Here is a 24,199-nt window from a genome sequence, read left to right on the forward strand (position 1 = left end):
ACCAGATTGTTCTATACACTTAACAACTGTGACGATGTAGAGGTTCATAGACTTCAACATATGGAGCATATTCGTTATATGGTTTTTCGAAAATTTTAACCCAAATTTTTATCAAAAAATTTTTCGAAAATTTTACCAAAAAATTTCCAGATTTTCACCACGAATTTTACCCAAAAGTTTTTCGAAAATTTTCAGCAAAAAATTTTCGAAAATTTTCACCGGAAATTTTACCTAAAAAGTTTTCGAAAATTTTCAATGAAAATTTTTCGAAAGTTCTCACCGAAAATTTTCCCCAAATATTTTTCGAAAATGTTCACCGAAAATTTTACGCAAATATAGATTTATGTCATTGCTAAAAGTAGATTTAAACGTTTATAGACTTCAGCATATGGAGCATATTCGTTATATGGTCTTTCGTAAATTTTCACCGAAAATTGTTCAAAAATTTTCACGGAAAATTTTCCCCAAAAATAGATTTAAGTTATTGATAAAATTAAACTTTTATGTGGCTGCTGCTACTACTTTCTGTGTATATATAGAGTGAATTCTGGATTACTACTACGATCAAGGTGCCTCACCATCCACGATACACCAGATTCTTCTTTACACTTAACAACTATGACGATGTCGAAGTTTATAGACTTCAGCATGTGGACCCTATTTGTTATATGGTTTTTCGAAAATTTTCACGGAAGATTTTACCCTAAAATTTTTTTAAGTTTTTGCCGAAAATTTTCCCCAAAAATTTTTCGAAAATTTTCAACGAAAATTTTACCCAAAAATTTTCACAAAATTTTCACCGATAATTTTCCCCAAATATTTTTCGAAAATGTTCACCGAAAATTTTATCCAAAAATAGATTTATGTTATTGCTAAATATAGATTTTTATGTGGCTACTTTCCGAGTATTTATGAATTCTGTTTTACTACTACTGTCAAGATGTTTCACCATCACCGATACACCAGATTCTGCTTTACACTTAACAACTATGATGATGTCGACGTTTATAGACTTCAGCATATGGAGCATATTCGTTATATGGTTTTTCGAAAATTTTCACCGAAACTTTTCCCCCAAAAGTTTTTGAAAATTTTTGCCGAAAATTTTCTTCAAAACTTTTTACGAAAATTATCACAGAAAATTTTATCCAAAAACTTTGCGAAAGTCCAGAAATTTTTCGAAAATTTTTCGAAAATTTTCGCCAAAAATATTCCGTAATATTTCACAGGAAACTTTTCCCCAAATATTTTTCGAAAATGTTCACCGAAACTTTTACCCAAGAATAGATTTATGTTATTGCTAAAAAATGATTTTTATGTGGCTGCTTTCTCTGTATATATAGAGTGAATTCTGGTTTACTATTACTGTCAACATGCCTCACCATCCACGATACACCAGATACTGCTTTACACTTAACAACTATGACGATGTCGACGTTTATAGACTTCAGCATATGGAGCAAATTCGTTATTTGGGTTTTCAAAAATTTCAATGAAAATTTTACCCAATAATTTGTTGAAAATTTTCACCAAAAATTGTCCGAAAATTTTCATTGAAAATTTTACCCCATAATGGCTTTCCATACTTTGTGATTTTGGCACCGCTGGCCTTCCATAGTTTGTGATTTTAGCTCCGCTGGCTTTCCATACTTTGTGATTTTGGTACTGCACGTCTTCGATACTTTGTGATTTTGGCACCGCTGTCCTTACATACTTTGTGCTTTTGGCTCAGCTAGCCTTCCATACTTTGTGATTTTGGCATTTTCACCGAAAATTTTACCCAAAAATAGATTTGTTATTGCTAAAATTAGATTTTTATGTGCCTGCTGCTTTTTGTGTTTATATAGAGTGAATTCTGGCTTACTACTACTGTCAAGATGTCTCACCATCCACGATACACCAGGTTCTGCTTTATGCTTAACAACAATGATGATGTCGACGTTTATAGAATTCATCATATGGAGCATATTCGTTATATGTTTTTTTCGAAAATTTTATCCAAAGATTTTTTGAAAATTTTTGCCGAAAATTTTAACCAAAAATTTTTGAAAAGTTTTCAATGAAAATTTTTCCCAAAAATTTTGCGAAAATGTTAACCGAAAATTTTACCCAAAATAGATTTATGTTATTGCTAAAAATAGATTTTTATGTGGATGCTTTCTATGTATATATAGAGTGAATTCTGGTTTACGACTACTGTCAAGATGCCTCACCATCCACAATACACCAGATTCTGCTTTACACTTAACAACTATGACGATGTCGACGTTGATAGACTTCAGCATATGGAGCATATTCGCTATATGGTTTTGCGAAAATTTTCACCGAATATTTTACCCAAGAATTTTCCCAAAAACTTTTCGAAAATTTTCACTGAAAATTTTACCCAATAATTTGTCGAAAATTTTCACCAAAAATTTTCCGAAAATTTCCACTGAAAGTTTTACATAAAAATGGCTTCCCATACTTTGTGATTTTCGCACCGCTGGCCTTCCATACTTTGTGATTTTGGAATTTTCACCGAAAATTTTACCAAAAAATTTTTGGAAAATTTTCACTGAAAATTTTACCCAAAAATTTTTCCCAAAAATTTTCCGAAAATATTCACCGAAAAGGATGTTGGCGTTTATAGACTTCAGCATATGGAGCATATTCGTTATATGGTTTTTCGAAAATTTTTACCGGAAGTATTAACCAAAAAGTTTTAGAAAATTTTCACCGAAAGTTTTCACCAAAAATTTTTCGAAAATGTTCACCGAAAATTTTACCCAAAAATAGATTTATGTTATTGCTAAAAATAGATATTTATATGCCTGTTGCTTTCTGCGTATATATAGAGTGAATTCTGGCTTACTACTACTGTCAAGATGCCTCACCATCCACGATACACCTGGTTCTGCTTTACACTTAACAACTTTGACGATGTCGACGTTTATAGACTTCAGCATACTGAGCATCTTCTTTATATGGTTTTTCGAAAATTTTCACCAAAAATTTTAGCCAAAAATTTTACCCAATAATTTGTCGAAAATTTTCACCAAATATTTTCCGAAAATTTTCACTAAAAATTTTACCCAAAAATGGCTGCCCATACCTTGTAATTTTGGCTCCGCTTGCCTTCCATACTTTGTGATTTTGGCACCGCTGGCGTTCCATACTTTTTTATGTTTGGCACCGCTGGCCTTCCATATTTTGTGATATTAGCACCGCTGGCCTTCCATACTTCGTGATTTTGGCACCGCTGGTCTTCCATACTTTGTGATTTTGGCACCGCTAGCCTTCCATACTTTCTGATTTTGGCACCGCTGGCTTTCCATACATTGTGATTTTGGCACCACTGGCCTGCCATACTTTGTGATTTTTGCACCGCTAGCCTTCCATACTTCGTGATTTTTGCACTGCTAGCTTTCCATACTTTGTGTTTGTGGCTTTGCTAGCTTTCCATACTTTGTGATTTTCGCACTGCTAGCTTTCCATAATTTGTGATTTTGGCACTGCTAGCTTTCTAACTTTGTGATTTTGGCAATGCTAGCTTTCCATACTTTGTGAGTTTGGCACTGCTAGGTTTCCATACTTTGTGATTTTGGCATTGCTAGCTTTCCATACTCTCTGTGATTTTGGCATTGCTAGCTTTCCATACTTTGTGAATTTGGCAGTGCTAGCTTTCCATATTTTCTGATTTTGGCACTGCTAGCTTTCCATGGTTGGTGATTTTGGTAATGCTAGCTTTCCATATTTTGTGATTTTGGCATTGCTAGCTTTCCATACTTTGTGATTTTGGCACTGCTAGCTCTCCATACTTTGTGATTTTGGCACTGCTAGCTCTCCATACTTTGTTATTTTGGCACTGCTAGCTTTCCATAATTTGTGATTTTGGCACTGCTAGCTTTCCATACTTTGTGAATTTGGCACCGCTAGCTTTCCATACTTTGTGATTTTGGCACTGCTAGCTTTCCATACTTTGTGATTTTGGCACTGCTAGCTTTCCATACTTTGTGATTTTGGCATCGCTAGCTTTCCATACCTTGTGATTTTGGCACTGCTAGCTTTCTATACTTTGTGATTTTGGCATTGTTAGCTTTCCATACTTTGTGATTTTGGCATTGCTAGCTTTCCATTCTTTGTGATTTGGCACTGCTAGCTTTCCATACTTTGTGATTTTCGCACTGCTAGCTTTCCATACTTTGTGATTTTGGCATTGCTAGCTTTCCACATTTGTGTTTTTGGCATTGCTAGCTTCCCATACTTTCTGTTAGTCTCTCATTTGCAAACTTAAATCTTAAATATACATTAAGTATATTAAGATATGATCTACTGGTGGTCAGTAATTTAGTGACTTTTTTTAAAAAAGACTGTTATTTTAGCAGATGAACGTTTAATGTTGTCTAATTTCTTCTTCTGTTTGTTCGCAGCCATGACTATCATAATTAAAAATTGGAGAAAATAAGTTGATTATCATAATTTGTAAACAAGCCTTACAGCAATGGAATGTTGTTCAACTCAGAATTATTAAATTTGAGTGCAACTATCAATAGAAGAATATTTGGGGTTCTGCTGAAGCACAAAAAACACTGCAGTGTCAACTTTATATAAGTTCTACTCACAGGTTGCTCTCGTCTGATTGCTGGTCAACTGTGTAACTCCATCAAGAACTTAGTTTAGAAAAACATCAGTTCCATGTTCAAAGAACAATGTAATTTAATTTGATTTAATTTAATTTAATACTGTTCTACACCGATGTAACTGAATGTTGTAACTTCGGATGTATTGGATTTTTAAAAAAAATTGCTGTGTGCTTCGTTTGGAATACTGTGTGTGTGTGTGTGTGTGTGTGCGCGCATGTTTGTGTTAAAGCTAAAAATGTAAAAAAAAAATAGAACAAACTACGTTGCTTATTTTGTTTAATCAACCATACCAGCATTTTTAATATTGTTTTTTAAGTATCAAGTATCAATATGGATTTTCTGAAGCCTTGATTTGTACTTTTAAAAATCCGTGGGGGCAACCAGATATTTTCTACGGTGCAGCTTGATACTTTTGCCATACAACTACATATTCCTTGCGACACATCCAGATATCCTCATGCTCTGCACCACTAGAAAACCATTGTTTCTGGTATACACGAAACACATTACATTTCTATGCCTCATATATATCTAATCTACAGTTTCATTCAAGGATATTTTTTCTCTTTTACTTGTTTCAGTCATTTGACTGTGGCCATGCTGGAGCACCGCCTTTAGTCGAGCAAATCGACCCCAGGACTTATTCTTTGTAAGCCTAGTACTTACTCTATCGGTTCTTTTGCCGAACCGCTAAGTTGCGGAGACATAAACATACCAGCATCGGTTGTCAAGCGATGTTGGGGTAACAAACACACACACACACACACACACATATATATGTATATATATATATATATATAAATATATATATATAATATATATATATATATATATATATATATATATATATATATATATTATATATTATATATATATATATATATATATATATATATATATACATATATACGACGGGCCTTGTTCAGGTCTACCAAATCCACTCACAAGTCTATAGCCCGAGGCTATAGTAGGTGACACTTGCCCAAGGTGCCATGCAGTGGGACTGAATCTGGAACCATGTGGTTTGTAAGCAGGCTACTTACCACACAGCCACTCCTAAGAGTAAGAGACAGTGAGAGAGGTGAATATGTGTATGCGAATGTATGTATCTTAAAGATAAGAGTTAAATGCCAAATATATGTTATTATTAAGTTTATAATTTACGTAATATCGATCACATATTTAGAAGGTATTTTTAGAATACCCTCTAAAGACCACATCACATTTAAATCTCATGTGTCTTACATGTTTGCATCGTATGTGTTTGAAGACACCCATGTTTCTAACTAGGAATTTTTAATTATTTCTAAACCAAATATCCTATTGTACATAGGCGTTAAACCATGTTATATGCTTTTATATTTGTTTAAGTCGTTTTTTTTTTTAATGGTTCAGTATAAAAGAAACGGTTGTATCCATGACTTTCATAAGTTCTCTGCAGCAGATACAGTTCATACGGTTGGCGTTCTTGGGTTCTTTCTGAACAACTAACAGTTGACCACTGAAGGAAAGGCATGAACCGTTTAAATTTATCTTTCCATAAAGAATAGCTAAATTGAGCTGATGTCAGCACTGGGCTTACTGATTGGTTTCTCACTATCAGCAAGTATTATATGAGCTGTTTCTATACTCTTTACTCTTTTACTCTTTTACTTGTTTCAGTCATTTGACTGCTGCCATGCTGGAGCACCGCCTTTAATCGAGCAACTCAATCCCTGTAAGCCCAGTACTTATTCTATCGGTCTGTTTTGCCGAACCGCTAAGTAACGGGGACATAAACACACCAGCATCGGTTGTCAAGCAATGCTAGGGGGACAAACACAGACACACACACACTCATATATATATATATATACATATATACGATGGGCTTCTTTCAGTTTCCGTCTACCAAATCCACTCACAAGGCTTTGGTCGGCCCGAGGCTATAGTAGAAGACATTTGCCCAAGGTGCCATGCAGTGGAACTGAACCCGGAACCATGTGGTTGGTAAACAAGCTACTTACCACATAGCCACTCCTGCACCTATGATTTTTTTTTTTAATTCTACTGTAGTTCTCAGTTAATTATGATACCTTCTCCAAATTCAGCTTTAACCAGGTGGCACATCATGAGTCTAGTTGTAAACTCACATTGCCTGACTTCACTGAAACCATTCCACACTGTCTGCCTTGTGCCTCGCTCGTCTACCAAAGCATTTCATATTTTAGGCCCTTTTTTTTTCTATGCCAACTCTAAATTGCTTTCCATGGTGACTCACTTTTTGTTATCATGTCATTTAGATTAGTGGGTCACAACCTTTTTCAGCCCAGGGACCATTTTTTACTTGAAAAAATTTCTGGGGACCACTTCTTTTACTTTATGCTGTTCTGTTTTCACACTAAAATACTTAATGAAAAGACAAAATAGTCTATTAACAATTTAAAATTTATTTTAGCAAACAAAAGATAAAATTTTAATTTATTTTAGTAAACAAAGATAAACACAAGGTATCAAAATCATTTTTCATAAAGTCATTCATTTTTAGTCCATTCAGCTAGTGACAAAACCTTTCACTTTTCCAGTCATGGCTGCAGCTCCATCTGATGCAATGTTGATCAAATTAGTCAATGGAGTACTTTTATCATTAAAATACTGCATTACTTCATTGACTATATCTTCTCTATTAGTAGTTTCAGACAAACTTTTAATGAATAACATCTCATCCCTTATATCATCTTCATGGATGAATCTGACATAGACCAGAAGAATAGCTTGGTTATGAATTGTGTTTCTGACACAAGATATCATGATCAATTTTAATGAACTCATTCAGTCTTAGTCTGATAGTTCCTCTGCTGTTGATATCTAATTCATTTTTTTTTTCTACTTAAAATATCTCCAACAGCTAAAAATGCAGATTCCACTATCCATGATGTTTGCTTCTACATGTCGAAAAATATTTGGGTGTGATTCCTTTATCGATATGTAGGCAAAGACACCTTCTTTTTCACTCTTCTTCTCAGTTTCATATACTCTTTCAAATCCAACAACATTTCAGCCAACTCAAAATTTTCATCTCCTGGCTCATAATTTTCTAGGTCTACAAACCAGAGTGGATAATCCATCTTTAATAAATCATTGTATCTTCTCTCAAAGTCTACATGAAGACCTTCAAGATGGGCGATGCATGCAGCAATGTATTCTAATGTAGGAACAGTGATGTTAAAATTTTGAAATGATGCCAATATTTTTTTTTTCGAAGTTTTTTCCAAAATTTTAATTTCCCCATATACCCTTTTATTTTCTGAGAACAGGTGAACAAATCTGATTTTCTACCTTGCAGCTCTAAGTTAAGCAGATTCACTGTTTTAAAAATATCACTCAAGTAGAATATTTTTGATTTAAACTCAGAAAGTCTTTCCAAAATTTTCTAAGATATATCAGCTTGCTTCTTGGAGTTGTAATGAGTCATCTGACTCTTGAACATGAGAAAGTTGATTAATGGTTCCCACAAATTCTTTCAATGCTTCAGGCCTTTTGACAATCATCTTACTTCTGTGTGAAGAAATAGGGTTTTAAAATCTTCATCTCCACAGAATTGCGTAAAAAATCTATTATTCATTAGTTTGATTTGACAAAGTTAATTGCATGTATGGCAGTGTTGCGTGCTTCTTCAATGTGTCCTCCAATATTCTTAGCAACCAAATGCTGTCTGTAGATAATGCAATGTATATAAAAAATGTGAGGAGCAACCAATTTCATTCTAGAAACAAAGCCTTTCACTTTTCCAGTCATGGCTGCAGCTCCATCTGATGCAATGTTGATCAAATTAGTCAATGGAGTACTTTTATCATTAAAATACTGCATTACTTCATTGAATATATCTTCTCCATTAGTAGTTTCAGACAAAATTTTAATGAATAACATCTCATCCCTTATATCATCTTCATGGATGAATCTGACATAGACCAGAAGGATAGCTTAGTTATGAATTGTGCTATCATCAACCTGGATAGAAAAATTTGTCTTTTGGAGAATTTCCACAATCTTCTCCTCAACAAAATTAAACATTTCATCCATTCTTCTTGTAATTGTGTTATTTGAAAGTGGAATTGTACTCAGAGTATATGTAGCATCTTTTCTCAGAACTTCATTGCACAAGCTATCATGGCGGGCTTGACAAGTTTCTCACCATAAATCTGAGGTGCTGCAACCTTGGCAATAATTTCAGAGACCAAATAATTTGGTTTGAGTGTCTTTGTTTTTTCAGTATTAATCTTCTTTACAAAGTCAGGTAGTTTGATTGGCTGTATTTTCTTTTTAATCTCAAAATATTCCCTATCTTTACCAACAGATGATGGATGCCTTAATTTCTGGTGCTGTTCCAGCTTAACTTTCTTCATGGAATGATTAGTCATGATGGCATTGCATTCAAGACACATAGGTTTTGAGTTTACAGATACAAAACCAAATATGATAAAATCTTTGTAGTTCCACAGTTTTTGTCTTTTTAGCAGATGGTTCAGACATTGTTACAAATGATCTTTAAAAAAATAATAATAATAAATACTTTATTTCGATAAATTAAATCTATCAAATTTATTATTAAACGATATTGTGTAGTGATCTATTAAAAATATCAAATTTATCATGAAACTGTTGTAATTATAAAATTTAAATTCTTGATTGTAATATATTATTGATTATATATGATTGATTCTTAAGGAATAATTATTGAATTTTATTTTCTTATTATTATTCTGTCTTCATATAAATTATTATTAACTAACAGTGTCTTTATTATCGAACAATATTGTGTAGATCTTTAATAGCTTCAATTTTTTTACGAATTCTCTGGGGAGCACCGGTGGGCCCCAGGGACCATGTTGGGAATCAGATTTAGATCATGCTATAAGGTCAAGGATTTGGTATTAGAATATGGTTTGAGAATACGAGTGCTTCTTACAATCTCACTTGTACCTTTCAAGTGGATTTCGAAAGAGCATTCGTATTGCCAAACGCCTTAATGAAGGAGAAAAAGATAGCGCTCATTCCACTTCATGTTTTCTTCAGGCCTCCATGAATGGTAGAAGGAAAGAAGGAAGGAAGGAAGGATGGAAGAAAAGAAGGAAGGAAGGAAATTATTCTCAATCCAGAGATTTCATTCAACAGTTTGCTATAGAATGACCCCCTACTAAAAGCTGTCCCCCAAAAACCAAATGATAGTGTTAAACCGAGCAACAAGTGATGAAATAAAACTACCATACAAGAAATCAAAATGCAAAGCACCAGAACAAATACCACAAAACATTTCATCCGGCACTCTAACAATTCCACTAATCCACCAATTCACAATCAGTTACTTTATTTTTCCCAATCTGGAAAGGACGTAAAGCAAAATTGACCTCAGCAGTTTTTAACGCAGATCTGAAAACCGGATCAAATATTGCAAGGCTCTAATGACTGTCAATTTGCTATCTATAGCACCATCTGTTGTTTGTACCTTGGCTTTATTTAAATTTCTGCTTTCTCCTTTCTCACTCTCTTATTTCTTTATTGTCCACAAGGGGCTAAACATAGAGGGGACAACAAGGACAGACAAACGGATAAAGTCGATTACATTGACCCCAGTGCATAACTGGTACTTGATTTATCAACCCTGAAAGGATGAAAGGCAAAGTTGACCTCGGCAAAATTTGAACTCAGAATATAACAGCAGACGTAACACCCCTAAGCATTTTGCCCAACATGCTAACGTTTCTGCCAGCTCACCGCCTTCTCACTCTCTTAACGATGTTTGTATTACTGTTTTATTCCAATGCCAAATATGTTCTAGATTCGGTTTTGCTGCTATGTACACTTTGCCAGAGATGTCGTGCATGGTGTCAGAATATACTCCAACTGTACTTTACATCCACACTGATGAAAACCAGTGCTTGACCAAATTCAGAATCGAGTTCTTTTCTTTCTACTGGGTTGGAATATTCGGCTAATCATCGAGAGTTTTGATACTGTTTAAACTAGCAAATAAAAAACGTCTAGAAACTTTTTCAATCCACCCATCTCACTAAACTTCCAATGCTAATTATAACAACCATCTAGCATAAATTGGTTATTTTTACAGTAATTCCTCTGAGCAATAGTCGTCCATTCAAATTGTTAGCTATCCCAGTACATCACATGGATATAAAATTTTATTTCCTTGGTAGCTTTCCAAAAGTCTCAATATTTCAAATATTAAAGAGATAATGTTAACGCTATTTCTATCACCACCTTAGAACTAAACAACATATTTACTCGAATGCAATATAGAATTCTTTTTTTTTTTTTAATATATATAAATGAAAACCTCATTGAAAACCAAATCAGAAATAAGTTATTAAATGCCCCCTTGACAACTATATTTCCATCGGGACAACGGGAGTGTCTTTAAATGGTTACTCAATCAACAAATCTTCTTCAAACAACGTCTACAAAAGCGCATAGCTTTGGATTGTGCTGTCTGGGATGTGTAATATCTGACGTTAAAAAAATGAATTCATGGTTTCAAAACTTTTAATAATTATAGGTTTGCTCTGTCGAAGCCAACTCGGACCTAGACAATTAACAGCGTCAAAATGAACTTCAGTCACTTAAACAACGAGATCTTTTATCTCTTTAAACAGATTCATAAAGAACATCTAAATATCATTACTATCTACATCGGTTATCTCCAGCTGACATTTAAATTACAAAGGGCTATGATTTTTTACCAATCACACACGACAGACATATACCAGATACTGAACGGTAATAAAAATAATTAAAAAAACTGTTGATTTCAAGGTAGATAACTCTTAAATATGTTATGAATGTTATCTCCCCTGATAGTCTTTTTTTTTTTATTATTGGTGGCTTTTATTTTTATTTCCATTGTAATGGAAGATAAATAATAATAAAACATTAATTCTTCTGCATTTGCAAACATCACTCTTCGAAATATTTATTTCATGTTAAAATCAAAATGACTAGAAAATGCTGAAAAGGTGATCTACTTAACAAGGGTTCATGGAAAAAGAGCATATTCTGTCAGTTTCTCAATACAAGTTGCAATTGCGCTGTTCTCTTCTATTTTAAGTTGAGATTGTGTGTGTGTGTGAGAGAGAGAGAGACAGACAGACAGAAACAGAGACGGGTGAGGAGGGAATGAGTTAGATAGAATGTATGTGTGTGTGCGCACGTGGATGTAGGTATGTATAACTTTAAGAATGCTTCTATCATCTTTCGGATCTTTTCGGTTTGACCGGCAGTTTTAACATAATTTCTAGGTAACTAAAAAATTTTAAACTTCGTATACTGGTAGAATATGTTTATAAAACATCTTTTTCTCTTGGCTTTATTGAGAAAATTCTATAGTTTGTAAGATATTTGTTGTTTTTTTCTTCAATTTCTGCAATTTCAACCAATCAATGACGTCCACTGAGGTAAACAACATTCTGTGCCGTATGAAAATGTCCCTCGTTTAAGAAACAGATTGGGTTTATTTACATTTCTGAAGAAAAAAAGATACCCTTCCCCACCTCTAACCCTAAAATAGATTGAAATGCAATAGATCGATACTAGGATCATAATTATGGGTGACAATTTCATATGACACCGCTAGAAAAAAACTGCCGTTCAAACCGAAAAGATCCCATCTTTCCAATAGTGGCATCGTAAAAAAAATTTAAGTATTTATTTTTAAAACTCCACCTTGAGCCGGAAGTCCAAGCAGGACCGGACTGAAAATAGATGACGTTAAGTTCCTAGTTTACACCGGTAGCAGACAACTTACTCTCACCACGCGATTGGCAAAATGGCGGCTTCTGTGCGTGTTCTTCGTTCTGCCTTAACTTCTGCTGGTAACTTTTTCATTTATTTTTCTACATTTTCTAATCTAAAATAAATTATCACTTTGTTTTCTTTATCCTGAATTATGTGAGACATGTGATGTTCTCTGTTATAATCAGATTTCCTTATTAATTCGGTGCTGTATTTTTCTCCTCTTTATTACCTGTTCCCCACCGGTTGACCTTCATACAGGACATTCATTGCTTTTAATAATAAAGAAATAATAATAATCATCGACAGTGTATGGATTTAGTTGGAGGACCCCTTACAATTGCAGACTTTATATATACATTTAGTTAATATTTAAATTATGAAACATATAATGATTTAGTTATTAACTTTTTCATTTCAGTTTCCTGCGCATGGCCCGATTAAAAAAAGGCGAAGGTTGCCTGTGGGACAGCCTTCGACTTTTTCTCCATCCCAGGGGTATTGTGACAGAGTGTTCCAGCTAAATAGATAGATATTAGTTACTTGTCATTAAATGTCACTGAAAAAGAATTCATTTATACACTTAAAAATATCACTGATATATTACACTTTAATCATTTCTATCTTCTACTTATACTATTCCTTTTTAATTAAACTTTGAGGTAATTGATGCATTTTAGTCGCTTTTACAAATAAAAAAAAATCCCACATATTTCTTATCGAGGTATTAGTTATTTCGTGTTTTGATTTTACTTGTTACCTTACGAAGTCAAACTAGTGCTACCGGAATACTGATAGAAAATTAACTGAAGTATTTAGACTGTTAAATTCAAAAACGCAGTTTTCGGTAACAATACTCAATTAGTATGCAGTAAATTAAAGGCAGAGCGTACTAATAAAAATTACGCAGTAGTTTTTGAGTAATTAAAAAAAATAGGAAATTAAAGTATAAAAAACCGGAACGGAAATATAACGAAAAATACACGTTACTGAACGATATAGTTTATCATTAGCGTACCATATAAATACCTTGTGATATGTTGCTGCATCCTCTAAGTTCACATACCTATTTCTTTACTACCCACAAGGGGCTAAACAGAGAGAGGTCAAACAAGGACAGACAAACGGATTAAGTCGATTATATCGACCCCAGTGCGCAACTGGTACTTATTTAATCGACCCCGAAAGGATGAAAGGCAAAGTCGACCTCGGCGGAATTTGAACTCAGAACGTAGCGACAGTCGAAATACAAATGCGCATTTCGCCCGGCGTGCTAACGTTTCTGCCAGCTCGCCGCCTTTTTTTTTTTTTTTCTGAAATATATATTTCTTTACTACACACAAGGAGCTAAACACAGAGGGGACAAACAAGGACCGACAAACGGATTAAGTCGATTACATCGACCCCAGTGCGTAACTGGTACTTAATTTATCGACCCTGAAAGGATGAAAGGCAAAGTCGACCTCGGCGGAATTTGAACTCGGAACGTAACGACAGATGAAATACGGCTACGCATTTCGCCCGGCGCGCTAACGTTTCTGCCAGCTCACAGCTAATGGTATGTAAGTTCACATACCATTAGGATCAAATTTGATTTCCAATCGATTATATAAGTATTATATACTGAAACTTGATCCCTTACCCTATAAATAAGTGACCTTGTGCCAATATAAAAACAAAACAATATCTTAGGCCATATTGTCTATACATGTATATAAATATATATATATATATACTGGAGTAAACACATAAATGTGAAACAAGGTGGAAAAAAGAGTACTCAAATACCAGGGGTAGAGTAATATGCTTTATTTAAAAGCAGCAGAAATTCAACAAAACCTGTTACTCGGAGCTTTACGTTCCCATTTGTCGGACAGTTTTGTTAAAATTTTAACAAAACAGTCCGACGAACGGGAACGTGAAACTCCAAGTAACAGGTTTTGTTGAATTTCTGCTGCTTTTAAATAAAGTATATATATATATATATATATATATATAAATAAATGTGCCCTGTTAAAGCCTAGCCAGGCTCATGGGCCCGGTTTCTATGGTGTATGTGTTCCCCAGCTGGATGGGACGCCAGTCCATCACAGCGTTACTCATTTTTGCCAGCTGAGTGGACTGGAGCAACATGAAATAATGTGTTTTGCTCAAGAATACAATGTGTCGCCCGGCCCAGGAATCGAAACCACAATCTTACGATCATGATGCTGACACCCTAACCACTAAGCCATATACTCTTTTACTTGTTTCAGTCATTTGACTGGCCATGCTGGAGCACCGCCTTTAGTCGAGCAAATCGACCCCAGGACTTATTCTTTGTAAGCCCAGTACATATTCTATCAGTCTCTTTTGCTGAACCGCTAAGTGACGGGAACGTAAACACACCAGCATTGGTTGTCAAGCAATGCTAGGGGGACAAACATATATATATATATACATACATATATACGACGGGCTTCTTTCAGTTTCCGTCTACCAAATCCACTCACAAGGTTTTGGTTGGCCCGAGGCCCTAGCAGAAGACACTTGCCCAAGATGCCACGCAGTGGGACTGAACCTGGAACCATGTGGTTGGTAAGCAAGCTACTTACCACACAGCCACTCCTGCGCCTATATATAAATATATATATAGCTAGTGTACCTTTTTCTTATTTACTCCAAAAGGATTTTTTCCTTCAGTAAAATACTTATATCTTTTGTTGAAATAGCCCATCACATAAATTTATTGCTTGGTTAATCTACATAAATCTTAAATATTGATCAGAAAAGAAAATTTGTTTATCTTGTCAAGAGAAGCAGTGTACATGATCCTCTTACGGGGTTTCAGAGAATGGTGAGAGGGTGGAAAGTATCCTGAAACTGGCCTGGATGCTTGCAACAGAGTGTCCTCTGCTAAAGGCATCTAAGTTGCTAGTGTTATACTGGGTGGTACATTAAGTCTATGATCTAAGTAGGCCACTGCAAAAATTCACAACAAATACTGCCATGCAGCTGGTTCAACATTCTCACAGTTCCTCAGATTCATTGCCTTGGGTTGGTACTTTTATCAAACTCCAAAAGGATAAAAAGGCAAAGTTAATTTCAATGGGATTTGAACTCAAAATGCAAAGAGTGGAAATAAATAATGCAAAGTATTCTATCCACTGCTTAATGACTGCCATTTCACTGCCTTAATGCATTACTGTTTTTAAACCCTCCTAGACTAGGAGATAAGAATGTTTAAGTTAAAGACTTGCAAATGAGTTGGAGGTATGGTCAACAAGAGAATTCCTGGGTTTAAAAGTTACTGTACAGGAAGGGTTGGCAAAATTTGTAATATAACTCCAAGGGTGTGTGCTTAAAACACTTGCTTCCTAATCATTTAGTCTCAGGTTTAATCTTACTGTGTACCTTCTATTATAGCCTTGTGCCAACTAAAGCCTTGTGAGTGGACTTGGTAGTCAAAAATTGGAAGCTTATATATATACATAGGCATAGGAGTAGCTGTGTGGTAAGTAGCTTGCTTACCAACCACATGGTTCCGGGTTCAGTCCCACTGCATGGCACCTTGGGCAAGTGTCTTCTACTATAGCCTTGTGAGTGGATTTGGTAGACAGAAACTGAAAGAAGCCCGTCGTATATATGTATATATATATATATATATATATATATATATATATGTGTGTTTGTGTGTCTGTGTTTGTCGCCCCAACATTGCTTGACAACCGATGCTGGTGTTTTTACATCTCCGTAACTTAGCTGTTCAGCAAAAGAGATTGATAGAATAAGTCTTGGGGTCGATTTGCTGGACTAAAGGCGGTGCTCCAGCATGGCGACAGCCCCATGGCTGAAACAAGTAAAAGAGTATACATGTCTATGTGTGTTTTGTGTATCCTTGTCTTGACATCATATCATGGTTGTAAAAGAGCAACACTATCACACAAAACGATGTCCATTTCCAGTTTTCTGTGAAAAGCATACTTAGTGATGGGGGAAATATTACCTTGCCTGGAAATAGGTGTGGGCTGTCAACAGAAAGGGCATCCGGCTATAGAAAATCTGCCTCAACAAATGAAAAAGTAAATAATATATTCTTATTTATTTATATGTCCTGGGTTCAAATTCACTACAGAGATTTTGTTTTTCTGAGCAGAACACTTTGTTCCACATAGTCTCAGTCCACTTGACTTAGCAATATCTACTTGATATGCTTTGCCATCAGTCCTTTTACTCCATGTCACCAGATTTAAGTACTGGAATTTTAAAAGTCTGTAAGAGGTGGGGCTTCAAAACTATTGAAGAAGTGTTCTATCACAACAGAGAGAGGGCAGCAGGAGGTTTTTATGCATGTAATGTGAAATTTAAAAAAAAAAGAGCAGCAAATATAGTGTATTTGTTTGCAGGAGTACTTTTTAAAGAGCCCTTTTGTTTGTGGGGCAACAGGTAGGAGTGTTCTGCAAAGTTGAAGGAGTCACTTAGGAAGCAGAGGGCACAGCACTAATTTGTTAACCATGCAACAAATGGAAACCTCCTTTACTCTTCAGATATTCACTTAGCAGATGTTGTAGTGTACGAGTAAATGCATCTCAGCTGTTAACCCTTTTGTTACCATATTTTGGTTGAAAACACAGGCTTTGTTTCAATTAACTTATAACCCTTTCATTACTGTATTTATTTTGAGATGCTCAGTGTTTCTTTCAATTACTTTAAATATGACAAAGAATTTAGTAAAATAACTTAGTTATCATTAAGCTTGTGTTGGGAACATAAATTGTGACTAACGTTTGGTGGAAGATTTTAATTGAAAACTTATGAAAACAAGACATTTGTACGCCAGAGCCAGTTTCAGCCGGGTTGGTAACGAAAGGGTTAAAATAATACAGAATTCAGTAAAATAATTTTGTTGTTATTAAGATAGAGTTTAGGCCATAAATTGACATGGAATTTGGTTGGAAAGTTTTAATTTAGCTCACTTTAAAATATGAAGTTTGTGTTACAGAAACAGGGTGATCTCAGGTGTGTTGGTATGAAAGGGGTTAACTGAGTGACTTCCACCTTTGTTGTAAGCAGGATTCTTTGATTGTGCAGCTATGAGCGAACTACTTGGAAGTTTGTGAGTTAATTTTAGATTTTGTGTGAGGGGTATGCCTAATATGGGTGACCAGTCATCCATCTAACTGTTTGGCTGGATCAGAGGTGAAGTGCATTAACTGTTGAAAGTACTCAGCATAGAACTAGAGTAGCTCTGGTCAGTTAACTGGCTTGGAATACCAGAGAGTTTGGTGTTAGTGGATATAGTTTCCAGGCAAGGTAATATTTCCCCATAGCCAGATATTTTTTCATGTTGGACTGGAAAAGGACGACATCTCTGTGTATGGGTGTATTGTTATTGGGGATGAAGCTAAAGGTTTCCTTCAAAACTAGGCATTTTTTGCAGTGCAAAACCATCTATCAACCTGAAACACTGTTAAGTACCATACTGGTTTCACATTTTGACACAAGCCCAGCAGGTTTGAGGAAGGGTCTAAGTTGATTAAATTGACACAAGTATTTAATTGTTACTTATTTTGTCGATTGCAAAAGGATAAAAGGCAAAGTCGACCCTGGAAGAATTTGAACTCAGGATGTAAAGTCAGGAGAAATGCCGCTAAGCATTTTTGTCCAGTACAATAATGATTCTGCCAGCTTGCCGTTTTACTCTTAGATACCATATTAACTGCACCAATTTCATTCCAACATATTTTTTCATGATTTATGAGACACACACACCAGGATGGTTAAAAGAACATGAGATGAAAATGTGAAATAAAAAAGACAAAACAGACTTGGCTTCAAGATTTAATATCATCTATGAACCACTTATTTAACCCTTTAGCATTCAGATTATTCTGTCAACTGTAGGATAGGATAGGATAGGAGCACTCCGTCGGTTACGACGATGAGGGTCCCAGTTGATACGATCAACGGAACAGCTAGCTCGTGAAATTAACGTGCAAGTGACTGAGCAATCCACAGACACGCGTACCCCTAACGTAATTCTCAGGGAGATTCAACGTGACACAGAGTGTGACAAGGCCGGTCCTTTGAAATACAGGTACAACTCATTTTTGCCAGCTGAGTGAACTGGAGCAACGTGAAATAAAGTGTCTTGCTCAAGGACACAACGCATCGCCGGGAATCGAACTTACAACCTTACAATCGTCAGTTGAATGCCCTAACCACTAAGCCACGCGCCTTCACTTGTCAACTGTAATGCTTATTTATTCACACTGTTTTGAATTAATTATGCATTATCTTCTAGCTTTTAGCTTTTGATGGGGTAACTTAATTTTTAGAATGACATTGTAGGGTTGGTGTGTGATACCAGATCTGGGTCGTTTGAACATAAAACAGCTAGGATATTTTGGCTGGATAGGGCCAGTTTAAATGGTATAGGATTAATCAAATAATGATGAATGAGAATAAATTCTAAGACAGATTTCAAATATGAGAATGATGTCATCTTTGAATAGCTACCAAGTGAAAGAAAAGAACAGTTATACTGTTTTGTTTTTGTATTTAACAGTTGTATATTTAAGATCCTATATTTAAACAAACTTTGTTTATTCATATTTAATTTTATTTTATATATTTTAGGCTCCTTTAAGTCTACCTATCTTCCCTCAGCAAAATGCTTTACTGCACAATCTCAGGTCAGTATCTTTTATAAATAATTTTGATAATTCTAATTAATATTAGTAAAAAATATTTTAAATATACAATCCTAACCCTGTATACTATTTAATACAATTGGTTACATGTAGTAATTTCTCCACATTACACCATACAATATGTCATCCTCACTGGTGCTGGTGATACAAAAGAAAAGCATCCAGCCATAGAAACCATGCCAAAGTAGACACTGGAGCATTATGTAGTCCTTGGTCTCATCAGATCCTGACAAACTGTTCAACCCATGCCAGCATGGAAAATGGACATTAAATGATGATGATTTTTCACCACCCTACACCAAGCACTGCACAACACAATTTATTATTTGTTTACGTGTGATATTTTTATTGTATATGGTGCACTGTATCACATTTTTACATTTCACCACATATAAAACAACTGGGCTGCCAAATCTCCCTCAAATCACACCTTACTGTCTCAACCCTTTGGCATTTAAACCAGCCATCTGGCCCAAATATTAGGTTGTCCGGAAAGGTTGTGCTGATTTTTAAAGGAAAGAAAATGATCAATAAATACTTGCCATTACATTTTTAATCAACCAAATATGAACTATTTTGTTGCACAATGCGTCTCCATTTTTCCTTTCATGTGAAAATGCCCTCTTCCCAGAATTAAGGTGGTTTCATGGCAAAAAATTCCTTAAGGTATCTTTTTATGTCATCCAAGGAATTGAAATTTTTACCATTAAGACTATTCTGCAGAGACCTGAATAAGTGGAAATCCGAAGGAGCAATATCTAGTGAATATGGAGGGTGGGGTAACACATCCCAGCCGAGCTGCAGCAATTTTTGTCTGGTTCCCAAAGCATCAAGTGCTGAAAATGAACTTTCTTATCTTCCATTTTAAAGGGTTACAGAATTAACACAGGTTATAGGAACATAAACCTACTTCCAAAAAAAGATAGCTTAAACTGTACTCTAAATGGAGATGTAGTCAAATCCTATTTTATGGACTCAACTATGTTCTAAAATAAGTTGAAAGGTAAGCTACTATAAATTGGCACGAACTTTCCTGACAACCCAATATTTGACCAGTTCTATGTTCAAACTGTCCAGATATTTTACCTGTTCTGTGTTCAAACTGGCCAGATCTGACTTCTCACAACTACCCTACAACATCATTTTAAAAGTATACAATCACATCTTCAAAATCTCAAAGCTATGAGATAATGAGAACGTGTCTGGTCATGGGGAATTATTATATTTTTTGGAAACAAGTGAAGGATGGCAACAGGAAGGGCATGCAGCTGTAGAAAATTCATCTCAACAAACCCCATTCAATCATGCGAGCATGGAAAAGTGGATTTCAAAATGATAATGAATGATTCCTTATAAAGAGATGGTTATGGCTGGTGGGAATAATTTTGATCATAGCTTCTGATCAGTCGAATTTGACCTGGAGTTAAACAGTAGCAATAGGCTCAGAGGGATAAAAATTGATGTCCAACAGGATTTTAACTCAGAATTTTTAAAATGATGTGTCAATACTGCAAGGTATTTTGTCTGTGCTCTACAAACTCTATGCATACTTTGATGCCTGTTCGTTTTTTAATTTGTTTCTGTTCTGTTTCAGAATGAACGATGGTTCTCTCAGACGGCTCGCTTCTTTGCTCAACCTGTGAGTCTGAAAAAAACATTTGTTCGATCAAAACCTCACATGAATATTGGCACAATTGGTCATGTTGATCATGGGAAAACTACTCTTACTGCAGCCATTACTAAAGGTAAGATAAACCAAAAATTTCTATATTCATTCTCTTTTTTTTTTTCTGCACAGGCACAGGTATGGCTGTGTGGTAAGTAGCTTGCCTAACAACCGCTTGGTTCCAGGTTCAGTCCCACTGCATGGCACCTTGGGCGAGTGTCTTCTACTATAGCCTCGGGCCAACCAAAGCTTTGTGAGTGGATTTGGTAGACAGAAACAAAGAAGCCCGTCGTATATATGTATATATATATGTGTGTGTGTGTGTCTGTTTGTCCCCGTCCCGGCATCGCTTGACAACCAATGCTGGTGTGTTTATGTCCCCGTAACTTAGCGGTTCAGCAAAAGAGACCAATAGAATAAGTAGTAGGCTTATGAAGAATAAGTCCCAGGGTCGATTTGCTTGACTAAAGGCGGTGCTCTGGCATGGCCGCAGTCAAATGACTGAAACAAGTAAAAGAACACTGGTCTCATTCTTTTTTTTCGTATAATGTATATAGCAAATATTATATTTTAAGTTGTAAGATTTTGGTAAGCTTGCTTAACAATGTGGTTTTGAGTTCAGTCCTGCTGTACAGAGCCTTGAGCAAGTGTTTTCTACTGTAGCCCAGAGCTGGCTAAAACCTCATGCGTGAATTTGGTTGACAGACATTGAAACAAGCCCATCGTGTGTGTTTTTTGTGTGCCTTTGTCTTGACCTTACATATTGTTTGTAAATGAGCATCACCATTATACAATCAATGTTATCTGTTTCCACTCTTCTGTGAAGAACATATCTGGCCAGGGGTAAATATTACCTTACTTGGGAGTAGGTAAGGGCTGGTGACAGAAAAGGCATCCAGCTGTAAAAAAATCTGTCTCAATAAATTCCGTCTGACCCATGCAAGCATGGAAATATGGACATTAGATTATGATGACTGTATAATCTATCAGCATATATTGTAATGGAAGGCAGGACCTGATGGGAAATATCCACTTTGTCAAATGGATGGAATTCATTTAACAAGTAATGTAGCTGGGAGGTTCTTGTGTCAGACGTGATTGAAGTATTTAATGATATCATCATCATCATCGTTTAGCATCTGCTTTCCATGCTGGCATGGGTTGGACGGTGCAACTGGGGTCTGGGAAGCCAGAAGGCTGCACCAGGCCCAGTCTGATCTGGCAATGTTTCTACGGCTGGATGCCCTTCCTAACGCCAACCACTCCATGAGTGTAGTGGGTGCTTTTTACGTGCCACCTGCACAGGTGCCAGACAAGTCTGGCAAACGGCCACGGTCGGATGGTGCTTTTTACGTGCCACCAGCACGGAGGCCAGGCGAGGCTGGCAACGGCCACGATCGGATGGTGCTTTTTACGTGCCACCGGCACGGAAGCCAGTCAGGGCGGCACTGGCAACAGCCACGTGTGATTTACAGACAATAAGAAACCACTGGTTTGTGGCTTGTCATTCATGTTGTATACAAAGATGGGCACCAGTTCACTGGACCTCAGGAGGACCACAAAGAACAATACAACTACATCTGCTTTGATTGCTAACCTAACCTTTTTGTAGCCATATGCCAAATACACTATCTTTATGCTTCAATTAATTTTGAAAATAATCGAACGTTTGGAGGGATTTAGTTAAATAGCTTTATCATTAAATAGCTTCCCAGACCCCAGTTGCACCGTCCAACCCATGCCAGCATGGAAAGCGGACGCTAAACGATGATGATGATTGTGTAATGTTTATCCTCACTTAAAAAAGTTATGTTATGCTAGAACACACAATACTGCAGTTGTCACCATGAGAGAAATTCTCATATTGGCTTTTGGTGCAGATAAGCACTCTTGTTTAAAAATTCCTCAAATAAAATTATGATGATGGGGTTTTAACTTAAATATGAACTCTTTGAAACAGGCAGCTATGTATTTTAAAAACAGTGGTAGTCTCAGTTGCTTTAGTATAAGAATGAGGAGGTGCAATGGCCCAGTGGTTAGGGCAGCGGACTCGCAATCGTAGGATCGTGGTTTCGATTCCCAGACCGGGCGTTGTGAGTGTTTATTGAGCGAAAACACCTAAAGCTCCACGAGGCTCCGGCAGGAGATGGTGGTGATCCCTGCTGTACTCTTTCACCACAACTTTCTCTCACTCTTACTTCCTGTTTCTGTTGTACCTGTATTTCAAAGGGCCGGCCTTGTCACTCTCTGTGTCACGCTGAATATCCCCGGGAACTATGTTAAGGGTACACGTGTCTGTGGAGTGCTCAGCCACTTACACGTTAATTTCACGAGCAGGCTGTTCCGTTGATCGGATCAACCGGAACCCTCGTCGTCGTAACCGACGGAGTGCTTCCCCCCAGTATAAGAAAAAAGTGATATCTTGGGTCCTGTACACTGAACCCTGATTTTTCTTAAATGATAAACATTATCACATATCAAAAACAACTGTATTTTCTTTTCTTTTTTTAATATATTCTAGTTCTTTCCGTTGACAAAAATGCTATTTTCAAGAAATATGAGGAAATTGATAATGCACCTGAAGAGAAGTCTCGAGGAATCACCATTAACGCAGCCTGTATAGAATACCAAACAGAAAACCGTCACTATGGTCATGTTGACTGTCCTGGCCATGCAGATTATATCAAGGTAAGCATATAGTTTACTCTATGACAGCTGTTACAAATCATCATCATCATTTAACGTCCGCTTTCCATGCTAGCATGGGTTGGACGGTTCAACTGGGGTCTGGGAAGCCCGAAGGCTGCACCAGGCCAGTCAGATCTGGATGCCTTTCCTAACGCCAACCACTCCGTGAGTGTAGTGGGTGCTTTTTATGTGCCACCGACACAGGTGCCAGACAAGGCTGGCGAACGGCCACGCTCGGATGGTGTTTTTTATGTACCACCGACACAGGTGCCAACTTACCATTTTTTTTTTTATTATTATACTAGCAGTATCGCCCGGCGTTGCTCAGGTTTGTAAGGGAAATAACTATAAAGCATTTTTAGAGAGTTATAGCCAAAAAATAGCAAAAAAATGGAAAAAAAATGATGGTAAATTTTTTTTTGAGAGTTAAAAAAGGTTGAGTTGTGTCCCCTAGACAATCTGTGGTTTGTGTTTCTGATTCTCGACCCCATGTTGAATTTATCGATTTTTTTCAGAACTGGGGGAACTTTTCAAAATTTTCGCTGCGTTAGTTTTGAATTATGACATTGGGCTATGTGTGCGTCAAGTTTCATCAGAATCGGTTGAAAGCCGTGGTTAGGGTGAGGGTACAAGCAAACAGACACACAGAAACACACACAGACAAACTGCCGTTTATATAGAGAGAGATTATGTAATTGTTGTCCTGTATGAATTACGTATAGAGTTTGTTTTTGACGTGTCTGCCA

General features: G+C 36.2%; 1 protein-coding gene across 1 annotated transcript in view; it reads left to right on the forward strand.

The window, feature by feature from the left end:
- Window positions 1–12,337: 12,337 nt before the first annotated feature.
- The window catches only part of LOC115212141 (elongation factor Tu), a 28,721-nt gene continuing 16,859 nt past the window's right edge, over window positions 12,338–24,199 (forward strand). The window contains exons 1-4 of the mRNA XM_029780985.2: window positions 12,338–12,487; window positions 19,026–19,081; window positions 20,694–20,844; window positions 23,287–23,453. Of these exons, the coding sequence (XP_029636845.1) occupies window positions 12,442–12,487; window positions 19,026–19,081; window positions 20,694–20,844; window positions 23,287–23,453 (420 nt within the window). The 5' untranslated portion in view covers window positions 12,338–12,441. The remainder of the gene's footprint in view (window positions 12,488–19,025; window positions 19,082–20,693; window positions 20,845–23,286; window positions 23,454–24,199) is intronic.

Source organism: Octopus sinensis, linkage group LG1 (genome assembly GCF_006345805.1).
Source record: "Octopus sinensis linkage group LG1, ASM634580v1, whole genome shotgun sequence".
Classification (NCBI taxonomy): Eukaryota; Metazoa; Mollusca; class Cephalopoda; order Octopoda; family Octopodidae; genus Octopus; species Octopus sinensis.